Raw genomic sequence first — 18,825 nt, forward strand, 5'->3', positions numbered from 1 at the left:
TGCATTTTTTAGTAAAAATTTATTTCTTACCTGGGGTATAGTCTTTTTTTCAATTGACTGTCATTTTAAATTCGCGGGGAGAATTATGCTCACAAGGGCCCAAAATGCCAAAGTATATTGCGTTATTTTTAGCGCAAAATTATTTGGGCGCAAAGTCACGTTCGATGACGCAAATTCATCACTTCCGGCATCTTAGTTGACGGCGAGTCCTTTCACAAGGTTGCGTCTTCAATGACGCGAGTGTGTCATTTCCGGATGATGTTAGCACCAAAAATTTTTTTATGTTTGTGTTGTGCATCATACTTGGTGCCAAATATTTTCATTATTTAAAACCCCATTCCTATATGCCTCTTGCCTTTTTTCTTTATCAGAGGGCTATGCTGTTTGCATTTTTTTCCCATTCCTGAAACTGTCATATAAGGAAATTGGTGGATATAGGAGGCGCTATAGAGCCGTAGGATATATAGATATAAATAAATGTAAAATTCACTGTATCGTTACCAGTTAAAACAATCCAAAAAATTAAAAATCCAAAAATGCCAATGACCCTTAAGGGATACGTTTAAATACTATTTATGTGCAAAATCTGTGATAAAAAATCGGTAATAATTAAAAATAAAGGAAAATATCTACGTACATATATATAAAAACAATTTATCCAAGTGAAAAATCAAAGTGAAATAAATGCAGTATATCAAAGTGCAATCAATGATCAAGTGACAATATTTAGTAAAACACAGATGTGATATTTAATAAGTCAATGCATAAAAGGTTGACACATACAATCCATATAACAATCAATCATACATAAAATAAAACCGGATTAAACATACACACTATACATAACCCCTCAGATTCCCCAAATCAAATGTGGCTGGCGGAGAACACCTATAATGACTGTGTTCTAATCTTGGTGTTAGTAATTCAAGGGGATCCCCCAAAGAAGATGGTCCGGAATGATAATGTGGGTTTAATTATTGTAAATCCAAAGATATAAATGTTAATGTTTCTGAATGATGCCGTTATATCCCCAGTCTTTTTTGGTCACAAATAAAAGCCCACAATGGTATAGAGCTCCTTCCTTAATGTTCCCTTAGTTAATAGGCAATCAAGTATTTATAACTTAGCCAGGATGCTCTCCTACCTTCTTACAAGTGTCTGCCAGCGATATCCTTACCTGGCCCGACACTCCGGCTGCTCCTTTAGATGTCTGCTCAGCGAAAATCCCGTGAGTGACGTCACCCGGTTCCGGGTCCTAGGTGACCACTTGCGCAAGTGTTTGTTTCCACAGGATGTCCTCTGTACGCCAGGGTACAGAGAGTTCACTTCAGCTTCGGTCCTCCAAAAAATCACAAACAGTAGCAGGTAAGTCCTCTACGCGTTTCAACCCCTTCTGGGTCTTTTTCAAGATGCTACTTCCTGCAACCTTTGACATTAAATCCACTCTCTGCACAGGTGATTCACTATTGCTACAACACCTTTCCGCAGGTAACTATTTCCGTTCTCTGCCGGTCTGCAGGCAGTCAAAAGGATACAAACACAAACATTCCTATGTGATCATGTGACATCCTTTTGACTGCCTGCAGACCGGGAGAGTTTTTTTTTTCTGTTTCCGGCGTCATACGTGTCGCCGGAAGTTGCTTCATTTTTTTGATCTTTTTTTGCACCAAAAGTGTCGGCGTTCCGGATGTGGCGTCATTTTTGGCGCCAAAATCATTTAGGCGCCAAATAATGTGGGCGTCTTTTTTGGCGCTAAAAAATATGGGCGGCACTATTGTCTCCACATTATTTAAGTCTTATTATTTATTGCTTCTGGTTGCTAGAAGCTTGTTCACTGGCATTTTTTCCCATTCCTGAAACTGTCATTTAAGGAATTTGTTCAATTTTGCTTTATATGTTGTTTTCTCTATTACATATTGCAAGATGTCTCCGTTTGTCCCTGAGTCAGAAGCCACTTCTGGAAAAATGCTTAACTGAGTTTCAGTTCTACCAAAGCTAAGTTCTTTTATTTTAAATGTTATAAATGTTTATCTTTAGCTATGGTTTGTAATAAGTTATTATGATATACTTTTACATGCCGATTCCATTAGTATTTATGCTTTATACATTTCCATTCTTAAGTGCAAGAAATGTTTAGAAGATTTATAAGAAATATTTTTTCTGATTAAGGCTATGTCGTGCCTTCTAATACGATTTTTAGGTCTTTTTCACTTCTTTTTTAATTATTGAAGTTTCAAATGACCAACAACATACTGATTTATCCTTCTCTGATGATGTTTTTTTCTCTTTGAGAAATTCTCTTCATCAGATATTGACACTAACAAATCTACTTTTTTATATAATTTTTTTATTATTAAAGTACATTTGTTCTTTGTTGAAGAGGTGTTGATTATTTTGGATATTAAGGTAACTAGTTCTTTAAGACTAGCTGACACTATTTCTGCCTTTTTATTCTTCTGTGATTTCAGAGGTTTTCTTTCCAATTCCCCATACTAGGGAATGGAATAGGCTGAGAATTTTCTTTTATTTTTTATTCTTTGTCAGCAGTTAAATTCAATTTGGAGGGTTCTCCAATTTATTGGAGCTATCTCTACTCCTACTAATTATGCTATTATTTTTATAGCAAAATAGTATTTATTTTCCTTTATATAGTTGTATCTTATTTTTGGAAAATTTAGTTTCAGGTACTTTTCTTGGTCCTGTGATATTGCAATTGCTTCATTTTTTCTGTTTACTTTAAGATCAAGTATCAGATTATGATTTATTTTAGCATTGTTAAAGGGACAACATTTACTAGACTAGGTGCTGTTGCATTTGTCTTGTTGTTTTGCATTTTGCAAGTCCTCTGTTTTGACTGGTCCTTTAAACTGGACTATCATGCTAATGATTTCATTTGTGTCTTCATTTTATTGAATATATTCGCAAATGAGGGTTAATCTATGTCTTTAGCTATTTTAGCTAGAAGAATTTTGTGTTTTTAAAAAAAAAAAAAAAAAAGAAAATCCATATTTCTTTTGTTCTATGATAATCAATTATAATTGGATTCAATTCTTAACTGTTACTATGGGCTTCAAGATTGAGTTCTAAGACTAAAACTTTAAGCTTATTGTGTTTGGTTGTTCTTATTAAAGAACGAATCCTGAGTTCTTTCCCAAGTAACATGTTTTTAATTGGGGTTCGAAATTAGCTCCCTAATGTTGCGATGTACGTGCCGTATTCCAGCTTGGCTGGTAAGGGGCAGGTTAAGACTTCTTTGAAATTTATTTGGTTCTATTTTGTCCAAATTTCTTTGATTTTATTCCAGTAAGGCTAACACTTTCTTTCAGTGTGTTTCTGTCCTATATGTTTTGGATACTGTTGAAGCATGGCTGGGTACCCATGGGGTTCAAGCGCTGCTCAGACCTGAAATCTTCTGGGGTTTTTCTTCCAGTTCCTTTTCTAGGAACTGGGTTTTGGAGTTTTATTCAAACTATTCTGCCTTTTTGTGGTCATTGATAGCATTATTTGTTTTCATTAGATACAATAAATGCATATTCTTCATTTTTCTGTTTTCATTCAGATTATTTCCTGAGGATGCGGAATCTCATATGTTTCACTTGCTCTTCAGGACATAGTTAGAGGATCTTTTTTCAAAAGCTCTTGATTCCTCACGCAAGGGTCACCTTTTTTAGGTTTCCAGATGGTTTATGTCACTATCTTTGTCTCTATCAGACAAGGGACAATTTGTATTGGGTTCCGTCTGTCGGTACCTTTAGTCTCTATTATTTCCTTCAGTTGCTATATATGCATAGAAGTTTTAACAGCATTGGATTCAATTCCCTTTGCTCATTTTTCAATGGAAAGATCCTTTCCAGCTTTTTATGAGTGTTGTTTCTTCAAGAACATGGTTGGAGGATCAATTAACCAAAAAGTTTGTTGATTCCTCAGACAAGAGTAACCTTTTTTAGATTTCCGGATAGATTCAGTGTCCATGACTCTGTCTCTGTTGGACAGGAGACGTCTGAAATTGGTTTCAGCTTATCGAAACCTTCAGTCTCAATCATTCCCTTCGGTAGCCTTATGCATGGAAATTCTAGGTTCTTATGACTGCTGCATTGGACGTGTTCCCCTTTGCTCATTTTCACATGCGACCTCTTCAGCTCTGTATCCTGAACCAGTGGTGCCGGGATTATACAAAGATATCTCATTTAATATCTTTAAAACTGATTGTTCGACACCCTCTGACGTGGTACAGACCACCATCGTTTAGTTCAGGGGGCTTCTTTTTTTCTTCCAACCTGGACTGTGATCTCAACAGATGCAAGTCTGACAGGTTGGGGAGCTGTATGGGGGTTTCTGACAGCACAAGGGGTTTGGGAAATCTCAGGAGGTGAGATTACCAATCAATATTTTGGAACTCCGTGCAATTTTCAGAGCTCTTCAGTCATGGCCTCTTCTAAAGAGAGAATCGTTCATTTGTTTTCAGACAGACAATGTCACAGCTGTGGCATATATCAATCATCAAGGAGGGACTCACAGTCCTCTGGCTATGAAAAAAGTATCTCGAATACTGGTATGGGCGGAATCCAGCTCCTGTCTAATCTCTGCGGTTCATATCCCAGGTATTGACAATTGGGAAGCGGATTATCTCAGTCGCCAAACGTTACATCCGGGCGAGTGTTCTCTTCACCCAGAGGTGTTTCTTCAGATTGTTCAAATGTGGGGACTTCCATAAATAAATCTGATGGCTTCTCATCTAAACAAGAAACTTCCCAGGTATCTGTCCAGATCCAGGGATCCTCAGGCGGAAGCAGTGGACGCATTGTTACTTCCTTGGAAGTATCTTTCCGCCTCTAGTTCTTCTTCCTAGAGTAATTTCCAAGTTTCTGAAGGAATGCTCGTTTTTTCTGCTGGTGGCTCCAGCATGGCCTCACAGGTTTTGGCATACGGATCTTGTCCGCATGGCTTCTTGCCAACCGTGGACTCTTCCGTTAAGACCAGACCTTCTGTCACAAGGTCCTTTTTTACCATCAGGATCTCAAATCCTTAAATTTAAAGGTATGGAGATTGAACGCTTGATTCTTAGTCAAAGAGGTTTCTCTGACTCTGTGATTAATACTATGTTACAGGCTCGTAGATCTGTATCTAGGAAGATATATTATCGAGTCTGGAAGACTTACATTTCTTGGTGTCTTTCTCATCATTTTTCCTGGCATTCTTTTAGAATTCCGAGAATTTTTCAGTTTTTTCAGGATGGTTTGGATAAAGGTTTGTCTGCAAGTTCATTGAAAGGACAAATCTCTGCTCTTTCTGTTCTTTTTCACAGAAGGATTGCTATTCTTCCTGATATTCATTGTTTTGTACAAGCTTTGGTTCGTATAAAACCTGTTATTAAGTCAATTTCTCCTCCTTGGAGTTTGAATTTGGTTCTGGGGGCTCTTCAAGCTCTTCCGTTTGAACCTATGCATTCACTGGACATTAAATTACTTTCTTGGAAAGTTTTGTTTTCTTTGGGCCATCTCTTTCTTGTGAATCTCCTTTTCTGATTTTTCATCAGGATAAGGCGGTGTTGCGAACTTCTTTTAAATTTTTACCTAAGGTTGTGAATTCTAACAACATTAGTAGAGAAATTGTGGTTCCTTCATTATGTCCTAATCCTAAGAATTCTAAGGAGAGATCATTGCATTCTTTGGATGTAGTTAGAGCTTTGAAATATTATGTTTAAGCTACTAAGAATTTCCGAAAGACTTCTAGTCTATTTGTTATCTTTTCCGGTTCTAGGAAAGGTCAGAAGGCCTCTGCCATTTCTTTGGCATCTTGGTTGAAATCTTTAATTCATCATGCTTATGTCGAGTCGGGTAAATCTCCGCCTCAAAGGATTACATCTCATTCTACTAGGTCAGTTTCTACTTCCTGGGCGTTTAGGAATGAAGCTTCGAGTGATCAGATTTGCAAAGCAGCAACTTGGTCTTCTTTGCATACTTTTACTAAATTCTACCATTTTGATGTGTATTCTTCTTCTGAAGCAGTTTTTGGTAGAAAAATACTTCAGGCAGCTGTTTCAGTTTGATTCTTCTGCTTATAATTTCAGTTTTCTTCATTATAAGATTTAAACTTTATTTTGGGTGTGGATTATTTTTCAGCGGAATTGGCTGTCTTTATTTTATCCCTCCCTCTCTAGTGACTCTTGCGTGGAAGATCCACATCTTGGGTAGTCATTATCCCATACGTCACTAGCTCATGGACTCTTGCTAATTACATGAAAGAAAACATCATTTATGTAAGAACTTACCTGATAAATTCATTTCTTTCATATTAGCAAGAGTCCATGAGGCCCACCCTTTTTTGTGGTGGTTATGATTTTTTTGTATAAAGCACAATTATTCCAATTCCTTGTTTTTTATGCTTTCGCACTTTTTTCTTATCACCCCACTTCTTGGCTATTCGTTAAACTGATTTGTGGGTGTGGTGAGAGGTGTATTTATAGGCATTTTGAGGTTTGGGAAACTTTGCCCCTCCTGGTAGGAATGTATATCCCATACGTCACTAGCTCATGGACTCTTGCTAATATGAAAGAAATGAATTTATCAGGTAAGTTCTTACATAAATTATGTTTTTTACTACTTTCTTTATCACCCCACTACTTGGCTATTCGTTAAACTGAATTGTGGGTGTGGTGAGGGGTGTATTTATAGGCATTTTGAGGTTTGGGAAACTTTGCCCCTCCTGGTAGGATTGTATATCCCATACGTCACTAGCTCATAGACTCTTGCCAATATGAAAGAAATGAATTTATCAGGTAAGTTCTTACATAAATTATGTTTTCTTCATGACTATTAAACTGCAAAAAACAACAACAAAAAACACAACACAAAAGACATGTTAAAATAGGACCAGTATTTCAGTGAGCTACTTGATCACTAGTGATAATATAAACAACGGAGATTATCTTCCTAAAAAGCAAATAAATACAAAAAAGCCACAATGACTGTTTTGCGTTTGGCAAAAATGTGTAGAAATAAATCTGTGAATGAAGGTGCAGTAATCTGACAGCTGTCACTACAAAATAGTTTCAGAAAGACCTGCTTACTGTATTTTTACAAAAAGAAGATCCATTAGATTGCACTAGAAAAACAGACCATTAACCTATGGCTATACCAAATGGTTATCAAGCTAAGCAAGGAAGTGTAAATATATGAATATGAATTGTTCTTGCTGCACTGTTATAATGTAATATGAGTCTATATTAGGCTATGCATGGTAATCAGCCTCAAAAGCTAAAATATAAGAGTAGGGTAATAGAACAGCCAGTGCACTGGTTTGTTCACCCTTGAGGTGAGGGCCGGCTGGTGTCTGTTTTATTTATATGTGCAGCGTCACAACTTATAATATTTGTATAAATTCAGTATTTTTAAATCAATACATAAACAAAAAGCATTTTGGAAAAAAATCTATCTAAAGATAGTTTCTATTTAAAAGGAAAATAAACCCCAAACATGTTATTATTTAAAAAGATAGATAATCCCTTTTATTTACCATTCCCCAGTTTTGCATAAGCAACACTGTTCTAGAAATATACTTTTTACCTCTGTAATAATCTTGTATCTAAGCTTCTGCAGACTGCCTCAATATCTCAGATCTTTTGACAGACTTGCATTTCAGGCAATTAGTGCTGACTCTTAAATAACTTCACGTGCATGAGCACAGTGTTATCTATATAAAACACACGAACTAACTTCTCTAGCTGTGAAAAACTGTAAAATGCATTTAGATAAGAGACGGCCTTCAAGGGCTTAGAAATTAGCATATGAGCCTACCTAGGTTTAGCTTTCAACTACGAATAACAAGAGAACAAAGCAAATTTGATGATAAAAGTAAATTAGAAAGTTGTTTAAAATTACATGCCCTATCTAAATCATGAAAGTTTTAATTGGACTTTACTATCCCTTTTAAGATACATTATATTCTAAAAGAAATGTATCCCTAAATATAGATTAGGTTTTAATTATATAGCAAGATGTTGAATATTCATGGCTGTAATGTTATAATAATATTTTTTTTGGTAAATTAAATCCATTTATCAATTCACGTTGTCGCACTCTCCCAGAGGTTTCTGTCTTATAATTTTGGGCAAAATTTCTATCTAGAAATCATTAATCACATATTATTGGTTTTGTAGTTATCAAAACTGTGAATTTGTGTCTGCAGAAATAACATGCCCCTTGTTCACAGCAAAATGTTATAAAATAATCATACAGAGTTCAGAAATAGACCTTAAAGGGACATAAACCCAACATTTTTCTTTCATGAATCAGGGCATATCATGTTAAGATTTACTTCTATTATCAAATTAGTTTCATTTCTTGGTATTTTTTGTTGAAGGACAGTAATGCTCTACTGGGGCCTACCTGAACACATTGGGTGAGCCAGTGACAAGAAGCATATATATATATATATATACAGCTACGAATCAGCAGCTAGCTTACAGTAGTGCATTGCTTCTAATCCTACCTATATATCAACAATGAGAACGAAAAAAATTAGATACAAGAAGTAAATTGGAAGTTGTTAAAATTTGCATGTTCTTTGTGAATTATGAAAGTTGAATTTTGACTTTACTGTCCCTTGAATGCCATTGCTCCCCTGCTAATCTATGTACACAGTATCAACCCATACTAAAATAGTAACATAGTAAAAATTAAATATATTGTTTTAGTTAAATAAAATTATTTAAATTTGTTATTAATGGGTTTTTTTTCTTTACTTAATTAAAACTATGTAAATTGTTATTAAAGGGACAGTATAGTCAAAATTTAAACTTTTATCATTCAGATAGGGCATGCAATTTTAATCAACTTTACAATTTACTTTTATCATCAAAATGGTATTTTTTGTTGAAAGCTAAACCTAGGTAGGCTCATATGCTAATTGCTTAGCCCTTGAAGGCCGAATCTTATCTCGGTGCATTTTTACAGTTTTTCGCAACTAGATAGCGCTAGTTCATGTGTGCCATATAGATAACATTTTGCTCCCTCCTGTGGAGTTACCTAGGAGTCAGCACCGATTGGCTAAAATTCAAGTCTGTCAAAAGAACTGAGATAAGGGGGCAGTCTGCAGAGGCTTAGATACAAGGTAACCACAGAGGTAAAAAGTGTATTAATATAAAAGTGTTTGTTATGCAAAACCGGGGAATGGGTAAAAAAGTAGATTGTGCCTTTAAGGTAATTATGATGAAATATTAATGATTAACCTAAACTGGAGATAATTCACCTCCCAATAATTTAATTCATTTTAATGATCTATCTATGTATATCTAATGATATATAACCAAATCAGTAATTGTCTGATATAACTGGAAAATAATATGAAAAGTTGTTATTCTAAAAATGAAGACCATGATATAAATCATTTTTACTGACTAGTGATTTAAACTGTGATTTAAATCAATATGAATTAAATCAAATCCACCCTTGGTTCAACTAATTTATCTACCTATCTCATATACATTAAACCACTTCTGAGTGTTATATTCATGTTAAATGCTTTAATTCATTACACAATATAGATTTCATAGTTTACACACTGTATTTCCAATTTAAACTGCTTTTTGTGGTATTATTTAACACATTTGCAGCTTTATTGGCCACTTTAAGAATCACAGAAAGATAACAGTAAACCATATTTAGTTTATCCAAATATATAATGTAAATGTATCTTATATGTATATACATTCTCTCTTTTCATGAATTTACAGGGAGTCATTTGAAACTGTGCTTGTTCATTTTATTATATAGATATATTTTTTTTAAATGAAATACCCTATGTTTTCCATCTTAATGGGATGAGAGTCCACTGCTTCATTCATTACTTGTGGGAATTAAGAACCTAGTCACCAGGAGGAGACAAAGACACCCCAGCCAAAGGCTTATATACCTCCCCCACTCCCCTCATCCCCCAGTCATTCTTTGCCTTTCATCACAGGAGGTTGGCAGAAAAGTGTTGGAAGATTCAGAGTAGTCTCTTATGGAGGTTAGTACTCTTCGAAATAGAACTGGAGTTTTTTAAGTAGTCCTGTCAGTCTCTCAGTGAGAGCATGGGTGAAAGTTAGAGTCTGGAGATGCAGGGAGAGTCTTTCTGCGAAACCATCCCGACTCAGAATAACAGCTCCTTAAGTAATCAGCGTTGACGTGTTTCGTTGCCTGCTTTATGCACTCAAGTCCATGTCAGGAGCGATGCTACTAACCTGTCACACTTGAAGGGCTGTGTTCCTGTTCCACGGCATAGATTCTGATAAGATCATTTCATTTATACACATATGATAACGCAAGAAGACAAGGTCTCCTTTTATCCTTATAGAATCAAGGGTTAATATCCCTGGAAGGGGGATTATTGAACGGGGGCGGGGGATTTATGCATAATATCTTTATTGTGTTTGGTGCTGCGTCATGTGTGAAATGAGGCTCTAGCAATGTGTGAACAGTCAGGTGAAGATCGGCGCGCCCTTTTTTTGGCGCGTTTTCTTTATAGTGCAGGGGCGGTCCTGCATGGCACTCCATGTGACTGTGTGTGGCTTTTTCAACTTCCTCTTTCCTGATCGGCAATTGCGGCAGACGTAACGGTTTCTCTGTGGTCCGGGTCATAAGAGTTGGTGAGTGTCCTGGCCATTGGTTTATAAAGGTGCCATTTAATCTATCTAGTCCATATTAAAGGCGCAAGCTATGGAGGACTCTGATATGTTAGAGGATACCCCTCTTTAATTAAATCTAATACCTGTGTTTATTGTGAGGAGGTGCAGGTTGATCCGCATGCTTTGATAAGATTGCAATATCTAAAAAGAATAAAATATTTAGCACTACTGAGCCGTCCACCTCTGAGGGTTTTCCGTCCCGCGAGGTGCGTTCCCTACATTCATCTCTGATTACACATGCAGCTCCCCAGAACCAGACTGATCCTCCCGTGGGAGGGGGCCCTTGGCCGCCAGATTTTGCTGCCCAGCTGCAAACGACAGCCTTCCATGCCTTACCATGCCCTGTGAAGCGCAAGCAAAGGGAAAGACATAGCCTTCCGTTACAAGGGGTCATCTACTCCGTTGGATGTGTCTGATTATCCACTGATGAGGAAGCCTCCGACTCTTCGGAGGGCGCGCTCTCTGGAACGGAATCGGCGTCTTCTAGATCTCCGGCTGCGGAGGAGCCAGATTTTAAGTTTAAGATGGAGCATTTGCTCTTTTTACTGAAAGAAGTGCATTCTGCTTTGGAGGTTCCGGAACCGAAACTTCCGGAAGAACCATTGATCCCTAAGCTAGATAGGGTTTACGAGGATAGGGTGGTGCCTCAGACCTTCCCAGTTTCCGTGAAGATGGCTACTATTATTAAGAATGAGTGGGAGAAACTTGGCTCGTCCTATTCTCCCTCTACCTCTTTTTAAAAGCTGTTCCCCGTTCTGGACTCACAGCTTGAGCTATAGGGGGCCATTCCTAAGGTGGATGGAGCTATCTCCACGTTCACAAAGCGTCCGAATATTCCCCTCGAGGACAGTTCGTCGTTCAAAGAGCCCATGGATAAAAAATTAGAATCCATGTTGAGGAAGATGTTTCAACTCACAGCGGGAGCGGCTAACTGTTGGTGTGACGCACTGTCAGCTATGGTCGAGGTGGACACTCCCCTCAAGGAGATACAGGAAAATATTTAGGCCTTAATGGTAGCTAATTCTTTTATCTGTGATGCTAATATGCAGGTTATTCGCCTGAATGCTAAGACATCAGGTTTCTCGGTTCTAGCCCGCAGGGCTCTGTGGTTAAAGTCGTGGTCTGCGGACATGACTTCCAAGTCTAGATTACTATCCCCTCCTTTTCAGGAGAAAGTCCTTTTTTGGTCCAGGGCTGGACTCTATCATACCCACGTCACGGGAGGCAAAGGTGCTTTCCTTCCGCAGGATAAGAAGAATAAGCCTAAGGGCTCTACTTTTCGTCCCTTTTTTCGGACAAGTCTAAACGCCAGCAGCCTGCTGCGAAGACCGAACAGTCCAAGGGATCTTGGAAGCCAGCTCAATCTTGGAACAAATCCACACAGAGCAAGAAGCCCACAGAGACAAAGACGGCATGAAGGGGCGGCCCCCGATCCGTCTCTGGATCCTGTAGTGGGCAGTTTGTCTCTGTTCGCAGAGGCTTGTATGAGAGACGTACAGGATCCTTGGGTTCTGGGGGTTATCACCCAGGGTTACATGATAGGGTTCAAGACTCATCCGCCCAGGGGCAGATTCCTCCTGTCAAACCTATCCTCAAGACCAGAAAAGAGAAACGCCTTTCTAGAGTGCGTGAGGTATCTCTCCTCTCTTGGAGTAATAGTTCCAGTACCTCTAGCAGAAAGTACTATTCAAACCTTTTCGTGGTCCCAAAGAAGGAGGGCACGTTCTGCCCAATTCTGGACCTAAAGTGCCTTAAAAAACAGAATTTATGTTTACCTGATAAATTTCTTTCTCCTACGGTGTATCCGGTCCACGGCTTCATCCTTACTTGTGGGATATTCTCTTCCCCTACAGGAAGTGGCAAAGAGAGCACACAGCAGAGCTGTCCATATAGCTCCCCTCAGGCTCCGCCCCCCCCAGTCATTCGACCGACGGTTAGGAGAAAAAGGAGAACCATAAGGTGCAGTGGTGACTGTAGTTTACAAAAAATAAATTTAAACCTGACCAAAATGCCAGGGCGGGCCGTGGACCGGATACACCGTAGGAGAAAGAAATTTATGAGGTAAACATAAATTCTGTTTTCTCCTACATTTGTGTATCCGGTCCACGGCTTCATCCTTACTTGTGGGAACCAATACCAAAGCTTTAGGACACGGATGAAGGGAGGGAACAAGTCAGGTAACCTAAACGGAAGGCACCACTGCTTGCAAAACCTTTCTCCCAAAAATAGCCTCCGAAGAAGCAAAAGTAATGAATTTGTAAAATTTGGCAAACGTATGCAGTGAAGACCAAGTCGCTGCCTTACAAATCTGTTCAACAGAAGCCTCATTCTTGGAAACCCATGTGGAAGCCACAGCTCTAGTAGAGTGAGCTGTAATTCGTTCAGGAGGCTGCCTTCCAGCAGTCTCATAAGCCAACCGGATGATGCTTTTCAGCCAGAAAGACAGAGAGGTCGCAGTCGCCTTTTGACTTCTCCTCTTGCCAGAATAGACGACAAACAAGGACGATGTTTGTCTGAAGCCTTTAGTTGCTTTTAGATAAAACTTTAAAGCACGAACCCCATCAAGATGGTGTAACAGACGTTCCTTGTTAGAAACTGGATTAGGACACAGAGAAGGAACAACTATTTTCTGGTTGATATTCTTATTGGAAACCACTTTTGGAAGAAAACCAGGTTTGGTACGTAAAACGACCTTATCTGTATGAAACACCAGATAGGGTGAATTACACTGCAATGCAGACAATTCAGAAACTCTTCTAGCAGAAGAAATAGCTACAAAAAAACAAAACTTTCCAAGATAGTAACTTAATATCTAACACCACATACTCTTTACCACCCCCGTGGAGATGCTACTTGTTCAGAGCGGTAAAGAGAATGACTGGGGGGGCGGAGCCTGAGGGGAGCTATATGGACAGCTCTGCTGTGTGCTCTCTTTGCCACTTCCTGTAGGGGGAAGAGAATATCCCACAAGTAAGAATGAAGCCGTGGACCGGATACACCAATGTAGGAGAAAGAGTCTGTCAGTTCTATCGCTCAAAATGGAGACGATCAGATCGATTCTGCTCCTAGTTCAAGAGGGGCAATTTATGACGACAATAGACTTGAAGGATGCTTACCTTCACGTGGCAATCCACAAGGACCACTTTAAGTTCCTAAGATTTGCTTTTCTGGACCAACACTTCCAATTTGTGGCCTTACCGTTCTGTCTGGCGACTGCCACAACAGTCTTTAGGAAGGTTCTGGGAGCCCTGATCGCGGTAGCGAGAGCCAGAGGTATTGCGGATGCTTCTTATCTAGACAGTATCCTGGTTCAGGCTTCATCCTGCAGTCTCGCAGAGGACCACTCGAGGACTCTTCTTCTTCTCCTTCGATCCCATGGATGGAAGATAAACGTGGGAAAGAGTTCTCTGGTTCCCAGCAACAGGGTGGAATTCTGAGTATGATAATGGATTCCATAATCTAAGAAGATATTCTTGACAGATCAGAGACGTTCCAAGATTGCGTCCAGCTGTCTTGTCCTCAAGGCCATCTGTGGACAGGTGTATAGAGGTGATCGGGCTCATGGTTTTCAGCATAGATTTAATTCCTTTTGCCAGGTTCCATTTCAGACCTCTGCAGTTATGCATGTTGAGACAATGGAACGGTGATCACTCGGTATCCCAGCAGATCTCTTGGTGGGTCCGTCCGAGACAGCTGTCCCAGGGGACATCCTTCTTGAGACCATTCTGGGAGACTGTGACCACGGATGCAAGTCTATCAGGATGGGGAGCTGTTTGGGGTGCCAGAAATGCACAGGGCAGGTGGACTGCCTGGTCACCCCGTTTCAACAGATTCCAGTCGGACAACATAACCTCGGCGTACATAAACCATCAGGGAAGGAACAAGAAGCTCCCTAGCCATGAGGGAGGTGTCTCGGATTCTGGAAGGGCAGAGAACCACAACTGCTCGCTCTCAGCGATCCACATCCTGGGTGTAGACAACTGGGAAGCGGATTTCCTCAGCAGAAAATAGTTTCATCCGGGGAATGGTCTCTTCATCCCGAGGTGTTTGAAGAGATCTGCAACAGATGGGGGACGCCGGAGATAGATCTCATGGGGACGCCGGAGATAGATCTCATGGCGTGCAGACTCAACTTCAAGCTACCCAGATACCGGTTGCGGTCTAGGGATCCCCAGGCAGAGCTGATAGATGCCTTAGCGGTACCTTGGGAGTTCAACCTTATTTACATTTTCTCCCCCGTTGCCACTTCTTCCTCAAGTGGTGGCCCGCATCAAACAGGAGCAAGCTTTGACCATTCTGATTGCTCAGTTGTGGCCATGGAGGACGTGGTTTGTGGATCTGGTGGGAATGTCGTTGTCTCCTCCATGGAGGTTACCCTGTCGCAGAGATCTGCTGGTTCAGGGTCCCATTCTCCACCACAATCTCGATTCCATGAGACTGACTGCGTGGAGATTGAACGCCTAATCTTGGCCAAGAGAGGGCTCTCAGAAAGAGTGATTGATACTCTCATTCAGGCCAGGAAACCGGTCACTCGTCGCATCTATCATAAGGTGTGGAGGATCTATTTATCCTGGTGTGAGGAACGTGAATATCCCTGGCACAAGGTTAGGGTATCCAGGATTCTGGCCTTTCTCCAAGATGGTCTGGATAAGGGTCTTGCCGCCAGTTCCTTAAAGGGACAGATTTCGGCCTTATCGGTTCTGTTCCACAAGAAGCTAGCGGAGCTTCCTGATATTCAGTCCTTTGTTCAGGCTCTGTCTAGAATCAGACCTTCTGCTCCTCATTGGAGCTTAAATTTGGTTCTTAAGGTTTTGCAAAGGGCTCCGTTTGAGCCTATGTATGCACTCAAAATTAAAATTCTTTCCTGGAAAGTTCTATTTCTTTTTGCTATTGCTTCAGCTCGCAGAGTATCTGAGTTAGCGGCCTTGCAATATGAGCCCCCTTACCTGTTTTTTCACGCTGATAAGGCTGTGCTTCGCACTGGGTTGGGCTTTCTTCCCAAGGTGGTGTCATATCGTAACATTAATCAGGAGATAGTAGTTCCTTCCTTGTGTCCTAACCCTTCTTCGTCTAAGGAGAGGTTACTTCATAACTTGGATGTAGTTCGAGCCTTGAAGTTTTATTTTCAGGCCACAAAGGATTTCAGACAGACTTAGTCTTTGTCATGTATTCAGGGAAGCGTAGGGGGCAGAGGGCCTCTTCTACTTCACTGTCTTTTTGGTTGAGGAGCGTTATCTGTTTGGCCTACGAGACAGCGGGACATAAGCCTCCTCAGAGGACTACGGCTCTTTCAACTAGGGCTGTGGCCTCTTCTTGGGCATTTAAGAACGTAGCCTCTGTGGAGCAGATTTGTAGGGCGGCTACTTGGGCCTCCTTACATACTTTTGCAAAATTTTACAAATTTGATGTTTTTGCTTCGGCGGAAGCGGTTTTTGGGAGAAAGGTTCTGCAGGCTGTGGTGCCCTCAGTATAGGGTCCGCATCCTTTTACCCTCCCGTTTTGTTCATTCAGTGTCCTCTAGAGCTTGGGTATTTCTTCCCACAACTAATGAATGAAGCAGTGGACTCTCCTCTCATCAAGATTGAAAACCTAATAATTTAATTTCCATCTGTGGGAGAAGAGTCCACTGCTCCCACCCGTTTCTCCGGTGGGCGGACCTAAATTTAATTTTATTCTTCTGGCACAATTTATACCCTGATATTTCTCCTACTGTTCCTTGTTCCCTTGGCAGAATGACTGGGGGATGAGGGGAGTGGGGGAGGTATTTAAGCCTTTGGCTGGGGTGTCTTTGCCTCCACCTGGTGGCAAGGTTCTTAATTCCCACAAGTAATGAATGAAGAAATTATCAGGTAAGCATAATTTATGTTTTTTAATTAGGCTGCAAGGATCCAATCAGAGGCTGTATCACTTGAGCTTTTGTCAATGTTACATGCTACTGAATGCTTGTGTGTGTGGGGGGGGCTAAAGTGCTGTGCATAAGCGCACTCCCCCCCCCCCCCCTGCCGCAATAAGCTCATGGGAGCACACTCTGAAGATTGTGGCTTCTGAAATACAAACTGTTTCCAGCCACCAGTTTCTTAAAAACAACCCTTATTCTTATAGCAGGGTACAAACAAACAGACGTTTCAAGCCTGCAATAGGCTATAATATATATATATATATATATATAGAGAGAGAGAGAGATATTAAAATTATAGCGACACTAACAGGTAATGTCTGATTTGTACAACTGAGTACTAGGACTCTTCTGTTGAACTCCCACTTGAATTTTTAAAAAATGAAGCACTGCAATACATTTTGAAACCTTCTCTTTTAGACGTAACATAGACAATGTTTGCGTATCACGTCCCTTTACATGACTCCTGCAGTACTAAAAGGAAACTAATAGAGAAATATATTTGAAGTTTTATCCTCATGCCCCTTTTAAGGTGGTGAGGACAATATATGAGGCTGCATTTTTTTTGTTTGTTTTTTTATCACATAATATGAGGTGGAAATATGTGTTTGGTCACTGCCATATTATTAAAGGGACAGTCTACTCCAGAATTTTTATTGTTTAAAAAGATAGATAATCTATTACCCATTCCCCAGTTTTGCATAACAAACACAGTTATATTAATACACCTTTCACCTCTGTGATTACCTTGTATCTAAGCATCTGCAGACTGTCCCCTTATCTCAGTTCTTTTGATAGACTTGCTTTTTGGCCAATCAGTACTGACTATTAATTAACTCAACGGAAGTGAGCAAAGTTATCTATATGACACATGAACTAGCAGTGTCTGACAAAAAAAACTTTCCCTTTAAGCATAGTGCCAGCTTTTATTGTTTGCTTTAATATATTTTTATAACAGTTTCAAGGGTCGAAATTGAATAAATGGTGCAACAGGGTCCTATGAAAGATGGAATTTAGTCACATAAACCCCCCCCCCCCCAAAAAAAAAAAAAACCAGATGTTAATTAGTGACTAGTGAATAATTGGAGGAATTGAATCTGCAAATATTATTTGTATTTTAGGGGTTGAGAAATCTGTTTAAAATTTAGGAGCCAGACATATTTTTTGGGAACCAGACAGTGGTATTTGTATATAGATATATGGAGATATATGCTCTTGAGTTTGTTGTTTCATTGTTGGTGTTATTTCTCAATGTGTAATATTTCCTTAAATTGCTATAACTTTTTTTTCTTTTTTTAACAGCAAATTCAAGATATAGCGAGCAGTCCTCCAGACAGCTCATTTCAGAAGTTAGCGCCAAGTGAATATAGGTATACCATACTGAAAAGGGATCGGGATGAGCTTTAAGAAACTTTGGAAGCCTTGAAACAACATCAACTTCTGTATGGTGGAAATATTACCTATATTTTCATAACTCTGTATTTTTTATTTGGGATAAACAGAAAAAAAAATGAATAAATGGTTTATTTTTTATTTGCCCCACAAGTTTGTAAATACATTTTTTTTGTTTTGTAGGTTTTTTCTGTACAGACTTTTAAAGACCTATACCCAATGCAAAATCTCTGTTTTTGAACCAACTTTGTCCTGTTTTATAAATCATACAATTTTGTCATTACAAAGATACCTATGATGTTAACTTGCACTACCCCATTAAATTGGAGTTTTTGGAGGTTGTCCCTGAAGTTTGTTTCTTTATTTTAATAATAAAATAAAAACATAATTTATATCTTACCTTATAAATTCCTTTCTTTCATGGTGATAAGAGTCCATGATCCATTACTCCTGGGAATTACCTTTCCTGCCACTAGGAGGAGGCAAAGATTCCCAAACCTCCAAGCTCTATATAAACCCTCCCACCGCTATGGTAATAAGTCTGACGAATAGCCAAGCTGACAGAGGTGAGAATGAAAAAGAGGAAATGGGGGGGGAAAAGGATGTGCCAAACATAGAACAAAAAATCAGGTTGGGGTCTCGTGGACTTTTATCACCATGAAAGAAAGTAATTTATCAGGTAAGATATAAATGATGTTTTCTTTCATATAGGTGATAAGAGTCCACGATCCATTACTCCTGGGAACTAATACCCAAGCTGTGAAAGAGGCCTCAAGTAATGGGTGCAAAAAGGGAGTGATTAAACATCCTTTAACCCCAAAACACCCCAAAAAAGAAACATCTTTTTTTATATCATGTTATAAATGCTATT

At 39.4% G+C, this 18,825-nt stretch overlaps 1 protein-coding gene across 1 annotated transcript in view; it reads left to right on the forward strand.

Moving 5' to 3' along the window:
* The window catches only part of ERP44 (endoplasmic reticulum protein 44), an 88,227-nt gene extending 69,931 nt beyond the window's left edge, over nt 1-18,296 (forward strand). Inside the window, exon 12 of the mRNA XM_053714475.1 lies at nt 17,865-18,296. Coding sequence (XP_053570450.1) covers nt 17,865-17,969 — 105 coding nt within the window. The 3' untranslated portion in view covers nt 17,970-18,296. The remainder of the gene's footprint in view (nt 1-17,864) is intronic.
* Nucleotides 18,297-18,825: the final 529 nt, after the last annotated feature.

This window comes from Bombina bombina, chromosome 5 (genome assembly GCF_027579735.1).
Source record: "Bombina bombina isolate aBomBom1 chromosome 5, aBomBom1.pri, whole genome shotgun sequence".
Lineage (NCBI taxonomy): Eukaryota > Metazoa > Chordata > Amphibia > Anura > Bombinatoridae > Bombina > Bombina bombina.